The sequence below is a fragment of the Callionymus lyra genome, chromosome 10, assembly GCF_982586985.1.
Source record: "Callionymus lyra chromosome 10, fCalLyr1.hap1.1, whole genome shotgun sequence".
NCBI lineage: Eukaryota > Metazoa > Chordata > Actinopteri > Syngnathiformes > Callionymidae > Callionymus > Callionymus lyra.
The window spans coordinates 17,533,274-17,554,517 of NC_141827.1; the positions used below are offsets into that span (position 1 = coordinate 17,533,274).

Here is a 21,244-nt window from a genome sequence, read left to right on the forward strand (position 1 = left end):
AAAGAGTTTTTTTCTGAACTATTCCTCCGTGGATGTATTGACTCTTCCGCATCTGGGTCTCCTGTCCTGATTGGATCGTGGCACAGATAGCCCGATAGTGGACTGATATTTTGGTATTGTGTCTACCTGATGTTGCATGCAGCATAGATTTGGCAGAGCCTGAGGTGAAGTGAAAAAGGGCCAAAATAAACGAGAAGCATCTATTTCAAGGCTCAGAAAAAACTTTTATTTTCATTGTGAGTAAATGAAAACATGGTCTGAGTCAAACAGGAGATACTGATGAAACAAAACTTCCACCAACTCTAGATAGTTTTAAAAACACCTGACACCACATAGTCCTCGGCCAAGCCGTCCACCAGGCCTGTCCCGTTGTTATGAACGAACCAGCAGGGGACGCTCTCTCCATTCTTCACATTTGTCCTGTAGTCTTTCTGCCATCCTCTATGGATTCAGAACAAGGTTAGGTACAGCAAGACCCCGACAGCTTCATGAAGGAGGTTCGACTGAAGACCTGGTGACGTTGAGTCGGTGTCCTTTCACAAACATGGTGGCATCAGGTTTCTCTGGAACTTCACCTTCACGCAGGTCAGTCACTTCGAACTGCACACCTCGATAGAACTGACCTGAAGGAGAAAAGCATTGTTTCACCAGTAGATCTTTACCCCTTGAATGACAGAATACACAGATATTCTGGGTTTAGTACTACCAGACCACCTAAAAAAAACTCTGTCATAGGTCAGTATCAGCAGAGGCAAGAGTATCAGTAAAATAGGCTCTTTTTTCTGGGCTACTAAACTGTAATGCAGAGAAGAAGGTAGACAGAATTGTAACGAACAAAGGTAGATCATCCATACAGTACCCAGGAGACCATGAACGTGGGGTGACATGAGGTGACTGTCCACAGTGTAGAAGCCAAGGTAGTCCTGGTGCAGCGGGTGTTTCGCCCGGACTTTGTGAAGCAGAATCACGAACTTGACGGAATCTCTGAGCGTGATTGTGAGGCTGCGATCCTTCGACAGCTCAAGATCCACACTGGAGAATCAGGCAATGTTAGCCACAAAATCCTCATTTAAGAAGTGTACAAACTCACTTGGGACCTTTGATGAAGCCTAGATCGGACCACAAAAGCTTTTTCCGCTTGTTGTTCTGGAACACGGTTATGTATCGAGTCGTTATGTCAATCTTCAACCCATATTCCTGATGGATGATTCCAAATCGCCAGAAGTAGGTGTTGATGGTGCTGTTGGCCGAAACCTTCTTGTCATCGATGGTCTGACCATTGACCAGGATTCCTGAGGAGAGGTGTGAGTCTCAAGATCGATCATTGATGTATCAGTTATCGGATAAGTGAGCTATTTTAAAAGAACTGCAAGGTGTCACCACTCTATTAGAGTTTATGAATTAAAGTTCTTCAGAATGGGGTCTCACCTAAATCTGGGTCTTTGACCAAGTTGAAAATGGTTCCAGGCTTGTCGTTGATGTTGAAGCACAAGGCGTCGCCTCGCTCTGGAAGCTCGATCAGAAAATGTGGATCCCCATCAACTACGAACAAACACGATCAAGTTTCTGAACTAAGATGTCACTCAAGACTTGAGTTTACCCAGATAAACCGGCGTTGATGGAGCGCTGAAATACTGTTTGGAAAGCTGGTTGTGTGGAATAGCGTCACCCCGTCTCTCTGCTTCCTGTCTTTGCTCTGCAAGACAAACATGTTATCAACACGATGGATGTCAGCTCAAGAAGTCCAACCTACCCTCTGTCAGTTTGTCAGCAATAAGAGGACCCGTGGGCCCATCTTCAGTCTCGGGTTTGGTGACCACCATGGAGGTCAGCGGGGTCACAAAGCTGTACTCCAGAGACATATCCAGGGCCTTTGCTGTGGAGTTGCTTTTTTCCTCTGAGGTTCCACTCTTACTGCAGGAGACACCGCCATTTTTGGTGTAGGTACACAATTTTGTATATGCTGATGATTTGATGATGTCTAAAATAGTTTTGAACTTTTTAAAAGCATATTCTATTTCCTTTAAAACATTTATAGCAACAAACAAAGAGTTCAGCCGTGAAAATCTGCTGTAGCTCCATCACAGAGAATATGTTTTCATGATTTAAAACATTGCTTGTAAAACCACCTGAGGCTCTTTCATTTTCATACGTTAACACAAAGAATGGGGCAGGGAAAACAGATGTGAGAGTGTAAGCCGATCAAGTCGTGTTCTTCCTGGAGCTGCTGCCACTGGACATTCACAAGGTTCATCATGAGTGGAAAAAGATTCATCTAACTGGCCTTGGTATTCATGTTTCATGACTTGTTTGAAAGTCCATTCATTTCCTTAGGTTGTAAAGTTTTCAGAAAGATTTTCACCTGGATCTGAGACTCCAACTCACCTTTTCTCCAGAAGCTGCTGGATGGTGAGGTAAGCCCACAGACGCTCCACAAAATCCCCAAATATATAATCTTCATCTGGGTAGATGGTGGCCCAGTCCAGAACATTTACCTTCTCCTTCACCCGGAAGTCCTCCTCAAGCTGAGACAAAAAAAATAGTTGAGTACAAGACAAGATCCATGGTCATTTTGCATTTTCCTCACCCCTTGACCATAAACCTCCACCATGAAGTTGTTCAGGTCATTGTCAGTCAGCCGGCCGGCCACCACGATCTCTGAGCCATTGAACAGCTGGTTGAAGTGGTTGGTGGTCAGGTACCCTGTGTTGTCTGGGTACCGCATGTTCACGTCTAGCAGCAAAGTGCTGGACACCTCCTCAAAGAAACCCTGCGGACCAAAAGAGCCAGTAATCAGTTTTCAATGGTCACTTATTTAACGACTGAATTCAACTTGACGCACCGAAGACTTGTTTTTAATGTATGTATTCATTTTTATTTTTTACATGTCTACTTTGTTAACAGAAACTGAACCTTTTTTTTTAACAGTTCAGTAAACCTATTATGTAGTGTAACAAATAAAACTTATTTTCATTGTATTAAATTATCTGTTTTGTCAAAATACAAATTTAACTTCATTTGTGAATTTTTCTTTGAATGTTATTTGAAAGGTTTTTAAAATATTTTCTTAAAAACATTTTTGTTTAATAACATATTTATAATTCATGTGATAATAAAGCCACAAAGTAAATTTTCTGTGCCTAACATTTCTCATTCAAATGTCTAACCCGCTGTGAAAAGGATTTACTTTCTACCTCAGTCGTGTAGATGTCAGTCATGACGTTAAGGGTTAAAATAAACTAGGAGGTCTCTTGAATTGAATCTGTTCTTTCTGGACTTGTGTCAACTGACTGTTTGTCACCTGAAGTTGAAGTGTTGCATCTGAGGCTTCGTAGATCCGACGCGCAAAGCCCTTATTCTGTTTGCTCATCACATCCAGAAACAAGTAGTCCACGTCGTTGCCAAATCCGAGACAGTAGAGTGACATGTTACCACCGATAGCCTCCTGCACGTTTCTATGGATTTGAGGGATGTTGGAGACACCTGTAGAATCACCAACATGTAGCTTGATAATATCCACTTCCACCAACCTCTCAGACATGAAAGTTGGAGATATTTTCTCTCTGCAACATCTCTACTCAAAGTATCTAACAGATCTTAACACGAGTGTCCTCAGCTCCTGCATCATTGCTGCCTGGATGAGTAGAGGGCTCTGCACAGGATGGTTAGATAAAGATCCCAATAACGAAGAAAGGTAACCAAAATTCTGAACCACCACAAACTTGCACATTCACTCTTTTGCCCCTTCCCTTCTAGGAAGATGCTGACAGAGCATCCAAAGTGGGACCACTAGACTAGGAACAGCTTCTTCCCACAGTTTTCAGATTGATGGACAGTGGTCCTGCAACATCGTACACATGCTATGCATATATATATATATATATATATATATATATATATATATATATATATTCAAATACACTTACCACCATTTGGCATCCCATCAGTGAGCAAAATCACCATGTCAAGGCTTCTTTCTGGCAAAGTGTTTCTCTTCCTGTCACTAACGATCATGTCGATGGCACTTAACACACCAGCATTGATGTCAGTCCCTGAGTGGAGGAGAAACAATTAGTAAAGAGTTACAAATATTTTAAATTCTCTTTTAAACACCTCCATAGTCCATCTCGATATTTCGGACATAGTTCTTGGCCGCCCTAAAGTTCTCCTCGGTAGCTTTGGACAGTGATGGCCTCCATCGATTCACATAGTGGTCAAACTTGATGATGCCAAAGTGATCGCCTTCCTGAAGCTCATCCAGGATTAACAGCATCGCCTCTCGTGTCTGCAACCAGTAGCTGTGTCACGACAAACACTAAAGCAGCCTCATAAGGTCACTTACCTGCTGTATCTTTATCCCTGACATTGAGCCGCTCTTATCGATGACAAACACCACATTTTTGGGAATGGTGGGCATATCTTGAGGTGCAAAGAAGTGCACAAAGTATCCGTTTACAATCTGGAAGAAAGAGGAAGAAGTGAGGCACATAACACCAAATGCTTCACATATAAGTATAGCTTTACTAACATTACACAGTCTTTTAATAATATACAGAAATGGTGCTGTTGTGTGTTTTTTGACTGACTGATATGTTGATGCTTATGTGACTAGCGAGTCGTGAAATGTTACCACTTGTAGACCTGCCACTATTTCAGGACTATGGCCCTATTCGGTTTGGTGGGTTGCTCAGATAAGGAATTCCAACTTCGAATAAGCTATCCTGGGAAACAAGAGAGTATTCATGCAAATAAGAGACCGAGTCCATTATGAGTGGGTGCTACTGCTGGTCCTACATCAAAGTAAGCTAAGCGATCTTGGTTCATCCCAGCTCCAGGGTTTAGAGGGTAGATTTATATGTCTTTTTTTGAGAGGTCCTAAGATCTAATCATGCTCCAGCCGAGATTTCTTACAGTGTTTCAAATGACAAAAGAAAAGAGAAAGAGTTTCTGTTAGTCAATACTCCTTCTCCATGGCAGGAAAATGCAAGTGAGTGTGGTGATAATAAACGTTTTTTCTATTAATCAGCCCTTTCAGGAAGCGCGAAAGTGAGATAAAACTAAGGAAAATACAATATAATATTTAAAAACTACATTTTAGCATTAAATAAAAATATTTTTTGTTTTTCTCATGCTTTAATACTCAACATTTATCTTTTTACCATAATAAACATTGTTCCGGTTTGCCAATCTAGCCAATCACGGAAGGCCTGACGCAATGTTAACCAATCAGAAGCAAGACAAGGCGGGTCTATCTGTCATCACAGGACCACTTGTCTAACACCGTTGCTCAGGATTCTTCACTCTTGAGCCAAACCTAAATCTGCAGAGTTCTCGCTAAACTTTACTGTAAATTCCCCAATAAATGATTAATTAAATCATATATTTATTAAACTTTATATGTGTGTGAAGAATGTTGATGAAATATGAAATTACCAGAAGCCAATTGAATAAGTTTCCCTTTTGGGTTCATATACTTGTAAATCTGACACTAAAGGAGTCAGTGCCTCACCAACCATCAACCCCACCGCACATCACTGGCTACACTTTTGTCTTGTTGGACTCCAAGGTGGAAGAGCAATTAGGGACAGATATTTCATTGTTACCTAATGTAACTACAGTGCTATGAATAAATAATAAAGCTGTAATAGTTTGCCTAGCAGGCCATTTGTTCTACTGCTTCTCAAGAGGAAAAGAGCAGCTGAGATAATGGAGGGAGAAGGTACTTTGACAGCGACCTTATCAATGAGTCTCTGCAGGCTGTGTGGCTTAACCAACACTCAAGCCTGTTATGCATACTAATAGAACTGTATTCATAAAAGGTAACATTTTTTATAATGTAATCACACCTGGATGTCTCCGAGACTCTTGGCTCGGTTGACGTCGTACTTGATAATGAAATCTCCGTCGATCACACTCGTGTCGCAGCCTGGACAAGACCTCTGCTGCTCCAGGGTGGGCGAGAAGGAGACGTAAGCCTGAAGACAAACGAACTAGTCAATCTTAAGTCCCTCATCAATAGAAAAGAGCTTGGAACAAGTAAGTATTTAGACCAATGCCTGATAACTTGTTCACTAAAACCACTGGAGTCAAATTTTCTTCTTTCAATTCTGCTTCAAGGGATCCTTAAATACAAAATAAGCTTTTCCTCTCGCTGCTTTCCTCACTTTAGCACTCATCTCTGACTGATCCATGTTGTCTCCACTCTCCTGTTCAGCTCCATCTTGGTAACTCGACTACAAAATGTAAAAAGTTGACCTTTTTGTCTGTGACTGTTTTCTCCACCAGAGGCAGCAGATCATTGGTGAGGAAAGTGGCCTGAGTGTCCAGGAAGGAGATTCCCTGAGGCTCGTAGATGTGGGTGACAATCTGGAACTCCTGCACCGGGACTTTGGGTTTGACTCGAGTCATGAGCTCGTAGCTGCCCTTGTTCCTCTGCAGGAGCTCCTCATAGGTGAGAATAAACGTGACGTTGCTCTCGGCTGCGATATTGACAGACACAGAGAATTTCTCCATCTTCCTCCCAGATGCTCTGTGAGGAAACAGGAAGTTGTCGGTGAGTTATTGGGGTGGTTAGTTTTATCTTTGTTGAAATTGTCAACTCACTTGACCAGCCCAGCTGTCTGTCCCATTGAAACCGCTTTCTGATACTGCTGCTTAGCTTTCTCTTTTTCCTTCACCTGCCCGACATACTGCCGACCTTCAATCTCCCTGTGCGTTCACACCAAGAGTCAACAAGCGAGTGACACGTGAGAGAAAAAGCTCCATGTTGGAGACTGACATGGTGAAGTTGGTGATAAAGGCCGTCTTGGGAAGGTCCACCTCGAAGGAGATCTCCCTGGAAACGTTTGCTTTGTTGAGCGCGGTGGAGGTCATGACGGTGTGAGCGAACCGTGACGTCACCACGCAGTCCACCTTCACGCTATACACCTCCACCTGCATCACACATCAGTGTCAGGAGCTATTTTCAAGCACACAGAAACACCTTGACATGAAACCAGTAGTTTGTGAGTGTTGTGGTGAGTCATGGCATGTTTGGAAGCTGTGATGTAGTTAGTCAGTTGTTAGTTGTTTACACAAAACATCGTCTTACCAAGGCATCGCTGGTGCTTCTTTTCTGGAACAAAAGAGGGAAGATTGTTGTTAATGGATTTTTAAAAACAGTCTCAAATGATTTCAATTGACAGTAATTAATGAGAGCCAAGGGCCAGTCCCAGTCATCTCCTAATTCCTTAAACTGGTTCCTCAAGCTCAAAATCCGCACTTCCTTGACGAGTGAGGGTAGTTCCAATACTCAGAAGTTGAGGAATGAGGAACGAGAGAGAGGGCCGTATCTTCCTCACTTTTGAGATTCTTCTAGACCTCCCATGTTAGTAAGTGGTATCCTAGAATGAATTGTCGGAAACAACAAAAAGTTGTTGATATTTGTATGATACTTTAAACTCTAAACCTGCTTTTTATAACAACATTAAGCCTACTATTTTGTTGCCAGGTCAATTTAAGACTTTCACTAGTAATGGGAAATTAGTTTTTACGAAACAGCAGATGAGGCTTCATGACACAGTACCGTATCTATCTTTTTTCTAGTACTGTAGAAAAGTATGTGGTGATTTCAGTTTAAAAACTATGAAAGGTTTAGTCTGGAGTGTGCTATAAAGACACTGGATCATGATACCACACCAGCTGTTTCATAAAACCTTAGCAACCCATCATGTTTTTTCTTTTAACCAACTAATGAAGCCTCTTGTATTCTCCACCCTTCTAGCATGAGGCATACTTGAAGAGCAATGGAAAAAAGCTTATACTACTTTTTAACGCTAATTGCAATCAGCCATTGGAACCATATTGTCACTTGACAGCCCTTTTCGCTAATTAAAACAAGTTATTAAGTTTTGCTTTATTGTGTTATTATTGTTGTTGTGTTGTTTTGTGGTAAAATAAGTGTTTTCTCGGTACATGTACACGGGTATCTGGTCCGAAGACGAGTCGTTAGTGACGACAGTATGTTCAGTTTAGCGCCATCTACGTCACCGGTCGTTAAGGGTGTAAAGGAGTGCATTGCGCACTACATTTTTGCACACTGCTCATTGGGACACACTTGTGTACTCAAAATATGGCCTAAGTGTAAGTGCAGAAATGCAATACTCGTTTTTTGTTCAGCCTTTGTCTGTTCGTGCCAGTTGTTAAGTACTGGTAACTTTCTGTTTTGACTCAATCCTTATGATGTACATGAACTCATGCTGAACTAACTAAAATATCACATGTTTGGGAAATTTTTCCTATAATGGGGGAAATGTTTTCGACAAAAGATGATAGGGGGTGAAGGAATACAACTTGTAAACACAGATTTAAAGAATTGTGCTTGAACCCTGTACAGTGATATGACAAGATACCATAAGTACTGAGACAGATTATTAAAGGGACTATAATCCTGTCATAGAAGAGTGCGACTTGAATGTGATGTTAGGTGTGAGCACATACCTGCATTGATCTGGCTGCACTGTTGGCTGCCTAAAACACAAACAATATTTACCAACATGCGAGCTTTGAACTGACAGAACAAACTCACCAGAAGGAGCAACAACTCTGTGTTGGGTTTGAAACATAAGTAACAATCTTCACAGACATACCCACATGAGATGATTTTAGAGATCGTACCTGTGCGTCCTCCAGGTCAGAGATGAGCAGATCTCCGCCAACCGTCGCAGCCAGCCAGAGGCAGGCGCTGCCCCACAGCAGCAGCAGTCGGACACCCACAACACCAGACATGACCAAACTGAAAACTTCTGGACTTCAGCGGGAGGAAAAGCTCTCTGGCCAGATGGGAAGGGCCAAACCTGGATGGTTGACCAACAAACTGGGCTTGTCCCAGGCACATCGCCCACTGAGGAAAACCATGTTTGAGTGTTCCTGTCAAGGGACGAAAGAGGTGTTTAATGACATGTTCGAGGCCCTGATGGTGGAAAACAGTGTTATCCTGTGATCAGAGGTCGATGTCATTGATGATGTCACTGTGTGGTGTAGTTTTATGTGGCCAAGAAATATTTCAATACATGTAGTTGTTGAATGAAGTAGAAAGTTATTTTGAAATGCATCAAAAGTTAGATGAACACAAAATTGAGATAATAGTGTTAACAATTTCTTTACCTGCCAATATCTTTAACCTTTTGTTATTTCTGGGTCAAGATGACCCGAAGGCTCGAAACAAACAAGTCCATGGCTTCCAAGAATACTTATGTAGTGGTGGAGGTCGTTCACCTTGACCCAGAGGCAACACAAGGGATATGACAAACACATTATTTTTCTAGGGCCTTTGGGTCAACTTGACCAAGAGAAAACTCAAGAGTTACCATATTTTGGCAAAGAGGAGCCAAGGGGAAAAAAAAGAAAACTTTACTAGAGAGTAAAGTAGGACATCGCCAAAAAAAACGTAAAACTATAAACATCAGCACAACATCACAACTGTCTCTGAAGAAAGTTTTTTTTTCAAATTATAATTAGTTGTAGTAGTAGTAGGAACAATGCCAATATTAAGAATTTTGGTCACTTAACAATAGATATTAAATAAAAATATGATATAAATAAACAAACAAAAAATTAAGTAAAGTACAGAATATAATTGTGCTCTATAATAATGAGAAAATTGAAACCTGTATTGTAATGCTTATGTTCTTTTGTTTTATTTTGAAGGTGGTTTTCCGTTTTTATGTGTCCTGTGTTTTGAGTTGACAGACGTTGGCAGGTGCGCGGCTGGGGATGATTGAGTGGCGGGTTCTTCCCATTGATAAAGAGCGTCTCTACCCGGAAGAACTCGCCAGAGTATTGCGTTTCCAGACCAGGTTGGCTATCCCTTCGATCTCGCTCCTCGCCTTTGAATCTAAACTTTGTAAATCCTGTGGACACGTGAGTCCTTTTGTCTTTTTGTTTTAGTTGCTGTTGAGACCCCGATCTCCAGCCGTGCCCTGCCTTCGTCCCGAGTGCCTGCTTTGTTTTTTGTTCCTGTTCCTTCCTATTACGGACCACTCTGGGTTCATTAAAGACTTTTCTTCTGAACTATTCCTCCGTGGATTATTGAAGAACTTTCCAGAGTATTGCGTTTCCGGACCAGGTTGGCTTTCCCTTCGATTTCGCCCCTCGCCTTTTGATCTGAACTTTGATTATCCTGTGGATACTGATGACATTGTCAGCGCTTTATTTTACTCACGTGATTCTTTTTGTCTTTTGGTTTTTAGTTGCTGGTGAGACCCCGATCTCCAGCCATGCCCTGCCTTCGTCCAGAGTGCCTGTTTTGTTTTTGTTTCTATTCATTCCTATTACAGTTCGCTCTGGATTTATTAAAGATTTTGTTTCTCCTCCGTGGATGTATTGATTCTTCCGCATCTGGGTCTCCTGCCCTGATCAGATGGTGAAAGAATACTCTGGCCACCATGGACCCAGCGGAAGTTTCAGAGCTTCAGGATGCGCTGAGAATTCAAGCTGAGAGACTATGCGCTGTGGAGGAAGCGTCACTGGAAGAAAGCGCGTCTCTCTTCAGTCTCGCTAAATTACTAGAAGCGCTCACTCCCCACTCAGCCCCTCCCGCACATGATTCTGCCCCAGCCTCTGCCATTGAGACCCCGATCTCCAGCCGTGCCCTGCCTTCGTCCCGAGTGCGTGTTTTGTTTTTGTTTCTATTCATTCCTATTACGGACCACTCTGGATTTATTAAAGAGTTTTTTTCTGAACTATTCCTCCGTGGATGTATTGACTCTTCCGCATCTGGGTCTCCTGCCCTGATTGGATCGTGACACAGATAGCCCGATAGTGGACTGATATTTTGGTATTGTGTCTACCTAATGTTGCATGCAGCATAGATTTGGCAGAGCCTGAGGTGAAGTGAAAAAGGGCCAAAATAAACGAGAAGCATCTATTTCAAGGCTCAGAAAAAACTTTTATTTTCAATGTGAGTAAATGAAAACACGGTCTGAGTCAAACAGGAGATACTGATGAAACAAAACGTCCACCAACTCTAGATAGTTTTAAAAACACCTGACACCACATAGTCCTCGGCCAAGCCGTCCACCAGGCCTGTCCCGTTGTTATGAACGAACCAGCAGGGGACGCTCTCTCCATTCTTCACATTTGTCCTGTAGTCCTTCTGCCAGCCTCTATGGATTCAGAACAAGGTTAGGTACAGCAAGACCCCGACAGCTTCATGAAGCAGGTTCGACTGAAGACCTGGTGACGTTGAGTCGGTGTCCTTTCACAAACATGGTGGCATCAGGTTTCTCTGGAACTTCACCTTCACGCAGGTCAGTCACTTCGAACTGCACACCTCGATAGAACTGACCTGAAGGAGTAAAGCATTGTTTCACCAGTAGATCTTTACCCCTTGAATGACAGAATACACAGATATTCTGGGTTTAGTACTACCAGACCACCTAAAAAAAACTCATGTCATAGGTCAGTATCAGCAGAGGCAAGAGTATCAGTAAAATAGGCTCTTTTTTCTGGGCTACTAAACTGTAATGCAGAGAAGAAGGTAGACAGAATTGTAACGAACAAAGGTAGATCATCCATACAGTACCCAGGAGACCATGAACCTGGGGTGACATGAGGTGACTGTCCACAGTGTAGAAGCCAAGGTAGTCCTGGTTCAGTGGGTGTTTCGCCCATACTTTGTGCAGCAGAATCACAAACTTGACGGAATCTCTGAGCGTGATTGTGAGGCTGCGATCCTTCGACAGCTCAAGATCCACACTGGAGAATCAGGCAATGTTAGCCACAAAATCCTCATTTAAGAAGTGTACGAACTCACTTGGGACCTTTGATGAAGCCTAGATCGGACCACAAAAGCTTTTTCCGCTTGTTGTTCTGGAACACGGTTATGTATCGAGTCGTTATGTCAATCTTCAACCCATATTCCTGATGGATGATTCCAAATCGCCAGAAGTAGGTGTTGATGGTGCTGTTGGCCGAAACCTTCTTGTCACCGATGGTCTGACCATTGACCAGGATTCCTGAGGACAGGTGTGAGTCTCAAGATGATCAATGATGTATCAGTTAACGGATAAGTGAGCTATTTTAAAAGAACTGCAAGGTGTCACCACTCTATTAGAGTTTATGAATTAAAGTTCTTCAGAATGGGGTCTCACCTAAATTTGGGTCTTTGACCAAGTTGAAAATTGTTCCAGGCTTGTCGTTGATGTTGAAGCACAAGGCGTCGCCTCGCTCTGGAAGCTCGATCAGAAAATGTGGATCCCCATCAACTACGAACAAACTTGATCAAGTTTCTGAACTAAGATGTCGCTTAAGACTTGAGTTTACCCAGATAAACCGGCGTTGATGGAGCGCTGAAATACTGTTTGGAAAGCTGGTTGTGTGGAATAGCGTCACCCCGTCTCTCTGCTTCCTGTCTTTGTTCTGCAAGACAAACATGTTATCAACACGATGGATGTCAGCTCAAGAAGTCCAACCTACCCTCTGTCAGTTTGTCAGCAATAAGAGGACCCGTGGGCCCATCTTCAGTCTCGGGTTTGGTGACCACCATGGAGGTCAGCGGGGTCACAAAGCTGTACTCCAGAGACATCTCCAGGGCCTTTGCTGTGGAGTTGCTTTTTTCCTCTGAGGTTCCACTCTTACTGCAGGAGACACCGCCATTTTGGTGTAGGTACACAATTTTGTATATGCTGATGATTTGATGATGTCTAAAATAGTTTTGAACTTTTTAAAAGCATATTCTATTTCCTTTAAAACATTTATAGCAACAAACAAAGAGTTCAGCCGTGCAAATCTGCTGTAGCTCCAATATGTTTTCATGATGTAAAAAATTGCTTGTAAAACCACCTGAGGCTCTTTCATGTTCATATGTTAACACAAAGAATGGGGCAGGGAAAACAGATGTGAGAGTGTAAGCCGATCAAGTCGTGTTCTTCCTGGATCTGGTGCCACTGGACATTCACAAGGTTCATCATGAGTGAAAAAAGATGAATCTAACTGGCCCTGGTATTCATGTTTCATCACTTGTTTGACATACCATTCATTTCCTTAGGTTGTAAAGTTTTCAGAAAGATTTTCACCTGGATCTGAGACTCCAACTGACCTTTTCTCCAGAAGCTGCTGGATGGTGAGGTAAGCCCACAGACGCTCCGCAAAATCCCCAAATATATAATCTTCATCTGGGTAGACGGTGGCCCAGTCCAGAACATTTACCTTCTCCTTCACCCGGAAGACCTCCTCAAGCTGAGACAAAAAAAATAGTTGAGTACAAGACAAGATCCATGGTCATTTTGCATTTTCCTCACCCCTTGACCATAAACCTCCACCATGAAGTTGTTCATGTCATTGTCAGTCAGCCGGCCGGCCACCACGATCTCTGAGCCATTGAACAGCTGGTTGAAGTGGTTGGTGGTCAGGTACCCTGTGTTGTCTGGGTACTGCATGTTCACGTCTAGCAGCAAAGTGCTGGACACCTCCTCAAAGAAACCCTGCGGACCAAAAGAGCCAGTTATCAGTTTTCAATGGTCACTTATTAAACAACTGAATTCAACTTGACGCACCGAAGACTTGTTTTTAATGTATGTATTCATTTTTATATTTTACATGTGTACTTTGTTAACATAAACTGAACCTTTTTAACAGTTCAGTAAACCTATTATGTAGTGAAACAAATAAAACTTATTTTCATTGTATTCAATTATCTGTTTTGTGAAAATACAAAATAAACTTAATTTGTGAATTTTTCTTTTTTATTTGAAAGGTCTTTAAAATATTTTCATTAAATTTGATTTTTTTTTGTTGACTAACATATTTAAAATTCATGTGATAATAAAGCCACAAAGTAAGTTCACATTTCTCATTCAAATGTCTAACCCGCTGTGAAAAGGATTTACTTTCTACCTCAGTCGTGTAGATGTCAGTCATGACGTAAAGGTTTAACATAAACTAGGAGGTTTCTTGACTTGAATCTGTTCTTTCTGGACTTGTGTCAACTGACTGTTTGTCACCTGAAGTTGAAGTGTTGCATCTGAGGCTTCGTAGATCCGACGCGCAAAGCCCTTATTCTGTTTGCTCATCACATCCAGAAACAAGTAGTCCACGTCGTTGCCAAATCCGAGACAGTAGAGTGACATGTTACCACCGATAGCCTCCTGCACGTTTCTCTGGATTTGAGGGATGTGGGAGACACCTGTAGAACCACCAACATGTAGCTTGATATTATCCACTTCCACCAACCTCTCAGACATGAAAGTTTGAGATTTTTTTTCTCTGCAACATCTCTACTCAAAGTGTCTAACAGATCTTAACACGAGTGTCCTCAGCTCCTGCATCATTGCTGCCTGGATGAGTAGAGGGCTCTGCACAGGGTGGTTAGAAAAAGATCCCAATAAAGAAGAAAGGTAACCAAAATTCTGAACCACCACAAACTTGCACATTCACTCTGTTGCCCCTTCCCTTCTAGGAAGATGCTGACAGAGCATCCAAAGTGGGACCACTAGACTTAGGAACAGCTTCTTCCCACAGCTGTCAGATTGATGAACAGTGGTCCTGCAACATTGTACACATGCTATGCATATATATATCTGTGTTCAAATACACTCACCAGAATTTGGATTCCCATCAGTGAGCAAAATCACCATGTCAAGGCTTCTCTCTGGCAAAGTGTTTCTCTTCCTGTCGCTAACGATCATGTCGATGGCACTTAACACACCAGTATTGATGTCAGTCCCTGAGTGGAGGAGAAACAATTAGTAAAGAGTTACAAATATTTTAAATTCTCTTTTAAACACCTCCATTGTCCTCGATATTTCGGACATAGGCCTTGGCCTCCCTCAAGTTCTCCTTGGTAGCTTTGGACAGTGATGGCCTCCATCGATCCACATTGTGGTCAAACGTGATGATGCCAAAGTGATCGCCTTCCTGAAGCTCATCTAGGATTAACAGCATCGCCTCTCGTGTCTGCAACCAGTAGCTGTGTCACGACAAACACTAAAGCAGCCTCATAAGGTCACTTACCTGCCGCATCTTTGTCCCCCACATTGAGCCGCTCCTGTCGATGACAAACACCACATTTTTGGGAATGGTGGGCATATCTTGAGGTGCAAAGAAGTGCACAAAGTATCCGTTTACAATCTGGAAGAAAGAGGAAGAAGTGAGGCACATAACACACCAAATGCTTCACTTATAAGAATCAGAATCAGAATCCTTTATTTGTCCCGCGAGGGGAAATTCGGTTCAACAACAGCCAGAGTAATATACCAAGAAAATAAAACACCCAGAAATAAAAAAAATAATAATAATAAAAAGAAATAGAAAGAAATTCTAAATAGAATAGAAAATAAATCTGCACTATATTATATATTCACAATCATATTTACAAAAATAACAAGAAAAGTGCAGTTAAATATTTATCTTAAATATTAGTATAGCTTTACTAACATTACACAGTCTTTTAATAATAAACCGAAATGGTGCTGTTGTGTGTTTTTTGACTGACTGATATGTTGATGCTTATGAATAGCGAGTCTTGAAATGTTACCACTTGTAGACCTTCCACTATTTCAAGACTATGGCCCTATTCGGTTTGCTGGGTTGCTCAGATAAGGAATTCCGACTTTGAATAAGCTATCCTGGGAAACAAGAGAGTATTCATGCAAATAAGAGATGTCCATTATGAGTGGGTGCTACTGCTGGTCCTAAACAAAGTAAGCTAAGCAATCTTGGTTCATCCCAGCTCCAGGGTTTACAGGGCAGATTTATATGTCTTTTTTTGAGTGGTCCTAAGATCTAATTATGCTCCAGCCGAGATTTCTTACAGTGTTTCAAATGACAAAAGAAAAGAGAAAGAGCTTCTGTTAGTCAATACTCCTTCCCCATGGCAGGAAAATGCAAGTGAGTGTGGTGATAATAAACGTTTTTTCTATTAATCAGCCCTTTCAGGAAGCGCGAAAGTGAGATAAAACTAAGGTAAATATAATATAATATTTAAAAAATACATTTTAGCCTGAAATAAAAAAAAGAAAGGTTTTTCTCATGCTTTAATACTCAATATTTATCTTTTTACCATAATAAACATTGTTCTGGTTTGCCAAACTAGCCAATCACGGAAGGCCTGACGCAATGTTAACCAATCAGAAGCAAGACAAGGCGGGTCTATCTGTCATCACAGCACCACTTGTCTAACACCGTCGCTCAGGATTCTTCACTCTTGAGCCAAACCTAAGTCTAGAGAATTCTCGCTAAACTTTACTGTAAATTCCCCAAGAAATTATTAATTAAATCATATATTTATTAAACTTTATATGTTTGTGAAGAATGTTGATGAAATATGAAATTACCAGAAGCCAATTGAATAAGTTTCCCTTTTGGGTTCATATACTTGTAAATCTGACACTAAAGGAGTCAGTGCCTCACCAACCATCAACCCCACCACACGTCACTGGTTACACTTTTGTCTTGTTGGACTCCAAGGTGGAAGAGCAATTAGGGACAGATATTTCATTGTTACCTAATGTAACTACAGTGCTATGAATACATAATATAGCTGTAATAGTTTGTCTAGCAGGCCATTTGTTCTACTGCTTCTCAAGAGGAAAAGAGCAGCTGAGATAATGGAGGGAGAAGGTACCTTGACAGTGTATGTGGCTAAACCAACACTCAAGCCTGTTATGCATACTAATAGAACTGTATTCATAAAAGGTAACCTTTTTTATAATGTAATCATACCTGGATGTCTCCGAGACTCTTGGCTCGGTTGACGTCGTACTTGATAATGAAATCTCCGTCGATCACACTCGTGTCGCAGCCTGGACAAGACCTCTGCTGCTCCAGGGTGGGCGAGAAGGAGACGTAAGCCTGAAGAAAAACAATAAACTAGTCAGTCTTAATTCCCTCATCAATAGAAAAGAGCTTGGAACAAGGAATTATTAAGACCATAGCCTGAAAACCTGTTCACTAAATCCAAATCCTAGAGCTTTTGTCGATGGGAGAAAATGGGTTGTGGTAACCACTAGAGTCAAATTTTCTTATTTCAATTCTGCTTCCAGGGATCCTTAAGTAGAAAATTTCCTTTCCTTTCCTTTTCCTCTCGCTGCTTTCCTCACTTTAGCAGTCATCTCTGACTGATCCATGTTGTCTCCACTCTCCTGTTCAGCTCCCTCTTGGTAACTCGACTTCAAAATGTAAAAAGTTGACCTTTTTGTCTGTGACTGTTTTCTCCACCAGAGGCAGCAGGTCATTGGTGAGGAAAGTGGCCTGAGTGTCCAGGAAGGAGATTCCCTGAGGCTCGTAGATGTGGGTGACAATCTGGAACTCCTGCACCGGGACTTTGGGTTTGACTCGAGTCATGAGCTCGTAGCTGCCCTTGTTCCTCTGCAGGAGCTCCTCATAGGTGAGAATAAACGTGACGTTGCTCTCGGCTGCGATATTGACAGACACAGAGAATTTCTCCATCTTCCTCCCAGATGCTCTGTGAGGAAACAGGAATTTGTCGGTGAGTTATTGGGGTGGTTAGTTTTATCTTTGTTGAACTTGTCAACTCACTTGACCAGTCCAGCCGTCTGTCCCATTGAAACCGCTTTCTGATACTGCTGCTTAGCTTTCTCTTTTTCCTTCACCTGCCCGGTATACTGCCGACCTTCAATCTCCCTGTGAGGTCACACCAAGAGTCAACAAGCGAGTGACACTTGAGAGAAAAAGCTCCATGTTGGAGACTGACATGGTGAAGTTGGTGATAAAGGCCGTCTTGGGAAGGTCCACCTCGAAGGAGATCTCCCTGGAAACGTTTGCTTTGTTGAGCGCGGTGGAGGTCATGACGGTGTGAGCGAACCGTGACGTCACCACGCAGTCCACCTTCACGCTATACACCTCCACCTGCATCACACATCAGTGTCAGGAGCTATTTTCAAGCACACAGAAACACCTTGACATGAAACCAGTAGTTTGTGAGTGTTGTGGTGAGTCAGGGCATGTTTGGAAGCTGTGATGTAGTTAGTCGGTTGTTAGTTGTTTACACAAAACATCGTCTTACCAAGGCATCGCTGGTGCTTCTTTTCTGAAAGAAAAGAGGGAAGATTGTTGTTAATGGATTTTTAAAAACAGTCTCAAATGATTTCAATTGACAGTAATTAATGAGAGCCAAGGGCCAGTCCCAGTCATCTCCTAATTCCTTAAACTGGTTCCTCAAGCTCAAAATCCGCACTTCCTTGACGAGTAAGGGTAGTTCCAATACTCAGAAGTTGAGGAATGAGGAACGAGAGAGAGGGCCGTATCTTCCTCACTTTGGAGATTCTTCTAGACCTCCCATGTTAGTAAGTGGTATCCTAGAATTAATTGTCGGAAACAACAAAAAGTTGTTGATATTTGTATGATATTTTAAACTCTAAACCTGCTTTTTATAACAACATTAAGCCTACTATTTTGTTGCCAGGTCAATTTAAGACTTTCACTAGTAATGGGAAATTAGTTTTTACGAAACAGCAGATGAGGCTTCATGACACAGTACCGTATCTATCTTTTTTCTAGTACTGTAGAAAAGTATGTGGTGATTTCAGTTTAAAAACTATGAAAGGTTTAGTCTGGAGTGTGCTATAAAGACACTGGATCATGATACCACACCAGCTGTTTCATAAAACCTTAGCAACCCATCATGTTTTTTCTTTTAACCAACTAATGAAGCCTCTTGTATTCTCCACCCTTCTAGCATGAGGCATACTTGAAGAGCAATGGGAAAAAGCTTCTACTACTTTTTAACGCTAATTGCAATCAGCCATTGGAACCATATTGTCGACACTTGACAGCCCTTTTCGCTAATTAAAACAAGTTATTAAGTTTTGCTTTATTGTGTTATTATTGTTGTTGTGTTGTTTTGTGGTAAAATAAGTGTTTTCTCGGTACATGTACACGGGTATCTGGTCCGAAGACGAGTCGTTAGTGACGACAGTATGTTCGGTTTAGCGCCATCTACGTCACCGGTCGTTAAGGGTGTAAAGGAGTGCATTGCGCACTACATTTTTGCACACTGCTCATTGGGACACACTTGTGTACTCAAAATATGGCCTAAGTGTAGTGCAGAAATGCAATACTCGTTTTTTGTTCAGCCTTTGTCTGTTCGTGCCAGTTGTTAAGTACTGGTAACTTTCTGTTTTGACTCAATCCTTATGATGTACATGAACTCATGCTGAACTAACTAAAATATCACATGTTTGGGAAATTTTTCCTATAATGGGGGAAATGTTTTCGACAAAAGATGATAGGGAGTGAAGGAATAAAACTTGTAAACACAGATTTAAAGAATTGTGCTTGAACCCTGTACAGTGATATGACAAGATACCATAAGTACTGAGACAGATTATTAAAGGGACTATAATCCTGTCATAGAAGAGTGCGACTTGAATGTGATGTTAGGTGTGAGCACATACCTGCATTGATCTGGCTGCACTGTTGGCTGCCTAAAACACAAACTATATTTACCAACATGCGAACTTTGAACTGATAGAACAAACTCAACAGAAGGAGCAACAACTCTGTGTTGGGTTTGAAACATAAGTAACAATCTTCACAGACATACCCACATGAGATGATTTTAGAGATCGTACCTGTGCGTCCTCCAGGTCAGAGATGAGCAGATCTCCGCCAACCGTCCCAGCCAGCCAGAGGCAGGCGCTGCCCCACAGCAGCAGCAGTCGGACACCCACAACACCAGACATGACCAAACTGAAAACTTCTGGACTTCAGCGGGAGGAAAAGCTCTCTGGCCAGATGGGAGGGGCCAAACCTGGATGGTTGACCAACAAACTGGGCTTGTCCCGGGCACATCACCCACTGAGGAAAACCATGTTTGAGTGTTCCTGTCAAGGGACGAAAGAGGTGTTTAATGACATGTTCGAGGCCCTGATGGTGGAAAACAGTGTTATCCTGTGATCAGAGGTCGATGTCATTGATGATGTCACTGTGTGGTGTAGTTTTATGTGGCCAAGAAATATTTCAATACATGTAGTTGTTGAATGAAGTAGAAAGTTACTTTGAAATGCATCAAAAGTTAGATGAACACAAAATTGAGATAATAGTGTTAACAATTTCTTTACCTGCCAATATCTTTAACCTTGTGTTATTTCTGGGTCAAGATGACCCGAAGGCTCGAAACAAACAAGTCCATGGCTTCCAAGAATACTTATTTAGTGGTGGAGGTCGTTCACCTTGACCCAGAGGCAACACAAGGGATATGACAAACACATTATTTTTCTAGGGCCTTTGGGTCAACTTGACCAAGAGATAACTCAAGAGTTACCATATTTTGGCAAAGTGGAGCCAAGGGGAAAAAAAAGAAAACTTTACTAGAGGGTAAAGTAGGACATCGCCAAAAAAAAATGTAAAACTATAAACATCAGCACAACATCAAAACTGTCGCTGAAGAAAGGTTTTTTTTCAAATTATAATTAGTTGTAGTAGTAGTAGGAACAATGCCAATAATAAGGATTTTGGTCACTTAACAATAGATATTAAATAAAAATATGATATAAATAAACAAACAAAAAAATATAAAAGAATTTTAGGTAAAGTACAGAATATAATTGTGCTCTATAATAATGAGAAAATTGAAACCTGTATTGTCATGCTTATGTTCTTTTGTTTTATTTTGAAGGTGGTTTTCCGTTTTTATGTGTCCTGTGTTTTGAGTTGACAGACGTTGGCAGGTGCGCGGCTGGGGATGATTCTGTGGCGGGTTCTTCCCATTCGTAAGGAGCGTCTCTACCCGGAAGAACTCGCCAGAGTATTGCGTTTCCAGACCAGGTTGGCTATCCCTTCGATCTCGCTCCTCGCTTTTGAATCTAAACTTTGTAAATCCTGTGGACACGTGAGTCCTTTTGTCTTTTTGTTTTAGTTGCTGTTGAGACCCCGATCTCCAGCCGTGCCCTGCCTTCGTCCCGAGTGCCTGCTTTGTTTTTTGTTCCTGTTCCTTCCTATTACGGACCACTCTGGATTCATTAAAGACTTTTCTTCTGAACTATTCCTCCGTGGATTATTGAAGAACTTGCCAGAGTATTGCGTTTCCAGACCAGGTTGGCTTTCCCTTCGATCTCGCCCCTCGCCTTTTGATCTGAACTTTGATTATCCTGTGGATACTGATGACATTTTCAGCGCTTTATTTTACTAACGTGATTCTTTTTGTCTTTTGGTTTTTAGTTGCTGGTGAGACCCCGATCTCCAGCCATGCCCTGCCTTCGTCCAGAGTGCCTGTTTTGTTTTTGTTTCTATTCATTCCTATTAC

The 21,244-nt window shown here is 41.8% G+C and overlaps 3 protein-coding genes across 3 annotated transcripts in view; 1 reads left to right on the forward strand and 2 right to left on the reverse strand.

Moving 5' to 3' along the window:
* zbtb40 (zinc finger and BTB domain containing 40) overlaps positions 1 to 21,244 on the forward strand; it is a 390,649-nt gene that overhangs the window by 44,621 nt on the left and 324,784 nt on the right. The gene's annotated exons all lie outside the window — the stretch shown is intronic.
* On the reverse strand, positions 204 to 8,768 carry LOC148070594 (inter-alpha-trypsin inhibitor heavy chain H3-like). Its single transcript, XM_087801137.1, has 20 exons — positions 8,656 to 8,768; positions 8,479 to 8,508; positions 7,091 to 7,114; positions 6,779 to 6,933; positions 6,604 to 6,708; positions 6,256 to 6,529; positions 5,847 to 5,975; positions 4,343 to 4,459; positions 4,114 to 4,285; positions 3,927 to 4,052; positions 3,302 to 3,483; positions 2,588 to 2,770; positions 2,386 to 2,525; positions 1,754 to 1,914; positions 1,601 to 1,696; positions 1,429 to 1,542; positions 1,091 to 1,292; positions 860 to 1,032; positions 512 to 623; positions 204 to 441 (listed from the first exon to the last, which is right to left on the reverse strand). Exons 1-20 carry the CDS (start codon positions 8,764 to 8,766, stop codon positions 303 to 305), a joined length of 2,745 nt encoding a protein of 914 aa, XP_087657263.1. The 5' UTR covers positions 8,767 to 8,768; the 3' UTR covers positions 204 to 302.
* Positions 10,907 to 19,691, reverse strand: LOC148070595 (inter-alpha-trypsin inhibitor heavy chain H3-like). The gene is made up of 20 exons (XM_087801138.1): positions 19,572 to 19,691; positions 19,395 to 19,424; positions 18,005 to 18,028; positions 17,693 to 17,847; positions 17,518 to 17,622; positions 17,170 to 17,443; positions 16,702 to 16,830; positions 14,992 to 15,108; positions 14,766 to 14,934; positions 14,579 to 14,704; positions 13,983 to 14,164; positions 13,281 to 13,463; positions 13,079 to 13,218; positions 12,457 to 12,617; positions 12,304 to 12,399; positions 12,132 to 12,245; positions 11,795 to 11,996; positions 11,564 to 11,736; positions 11,215 to 11,326; positions 10,907 to 11,144 (listed from the first exon to the last, which is right to left on the reverse strand). The coding sequence occupies exons 1-20, from the start codon at positions 19,680 to 19,682 to the stop codon at positions 11,006 to 11,008; spliced, it is 2,742 nt and encodes a 913-aa protein (XP_087657264.1). The 5' UTR covers positions 19,683 to 19,691; the 3' UTR covers positions 10,907 to 11,005.

What these genes read in the sequence shown, in the direction of transcription:
- LOC148070594 (XM_087801137.1), bottom strand. Translation starts at nt 8,766, where the DNA reads ATGTCTGGTGTTGTGGGTGTCCGACTGCTGCTGCTGTGGGGCAGCGCC. An exon ending in GTGCAGCCAGATCAATGCAG is followed by an intron (nt 7,115 to 8,478) that starts GTATGTGCTCAC and finishes CTTTTGTTCCAG; the next exon opens with AAAAGAAGCACCAGCGATGC. An exon ending in GAAGCACCAGCGATGCCTTG is followed by an intron (nt 6,934 to 7,090) that starts GTAAGACGATGT and finishes TGTGTGATGCAG; the next exon opens with GTGGAGGTGTATAGCGTGAA.
- LOC148070595 (XM_087801138.1), bottom strand. Translation starts at nt 19,682, where the DNA reads ATGTCTGGTGTTGTGGGTGTCCGACTGCTGCTGCTGTGGGGCAGCGCC. An exon ending in GTGCAGCCAGATCAATGCAG is followed by an intron (nt 18,029 to 19,394) that starts GTATGTGCTCAC and finishes CTTTTCTTTCAG; the next exon opens with AAAAGAAGCACCAGCGATGC. An exon ending in TTTATCACCAACTTCACCAT is followed by an intron (nt 17,623 to 17,692) that starts GTCAGTCTCCAA and finishes GTGACCTCACAG; the next exon opens with GGAGATTGAAGGTCGGCAGT.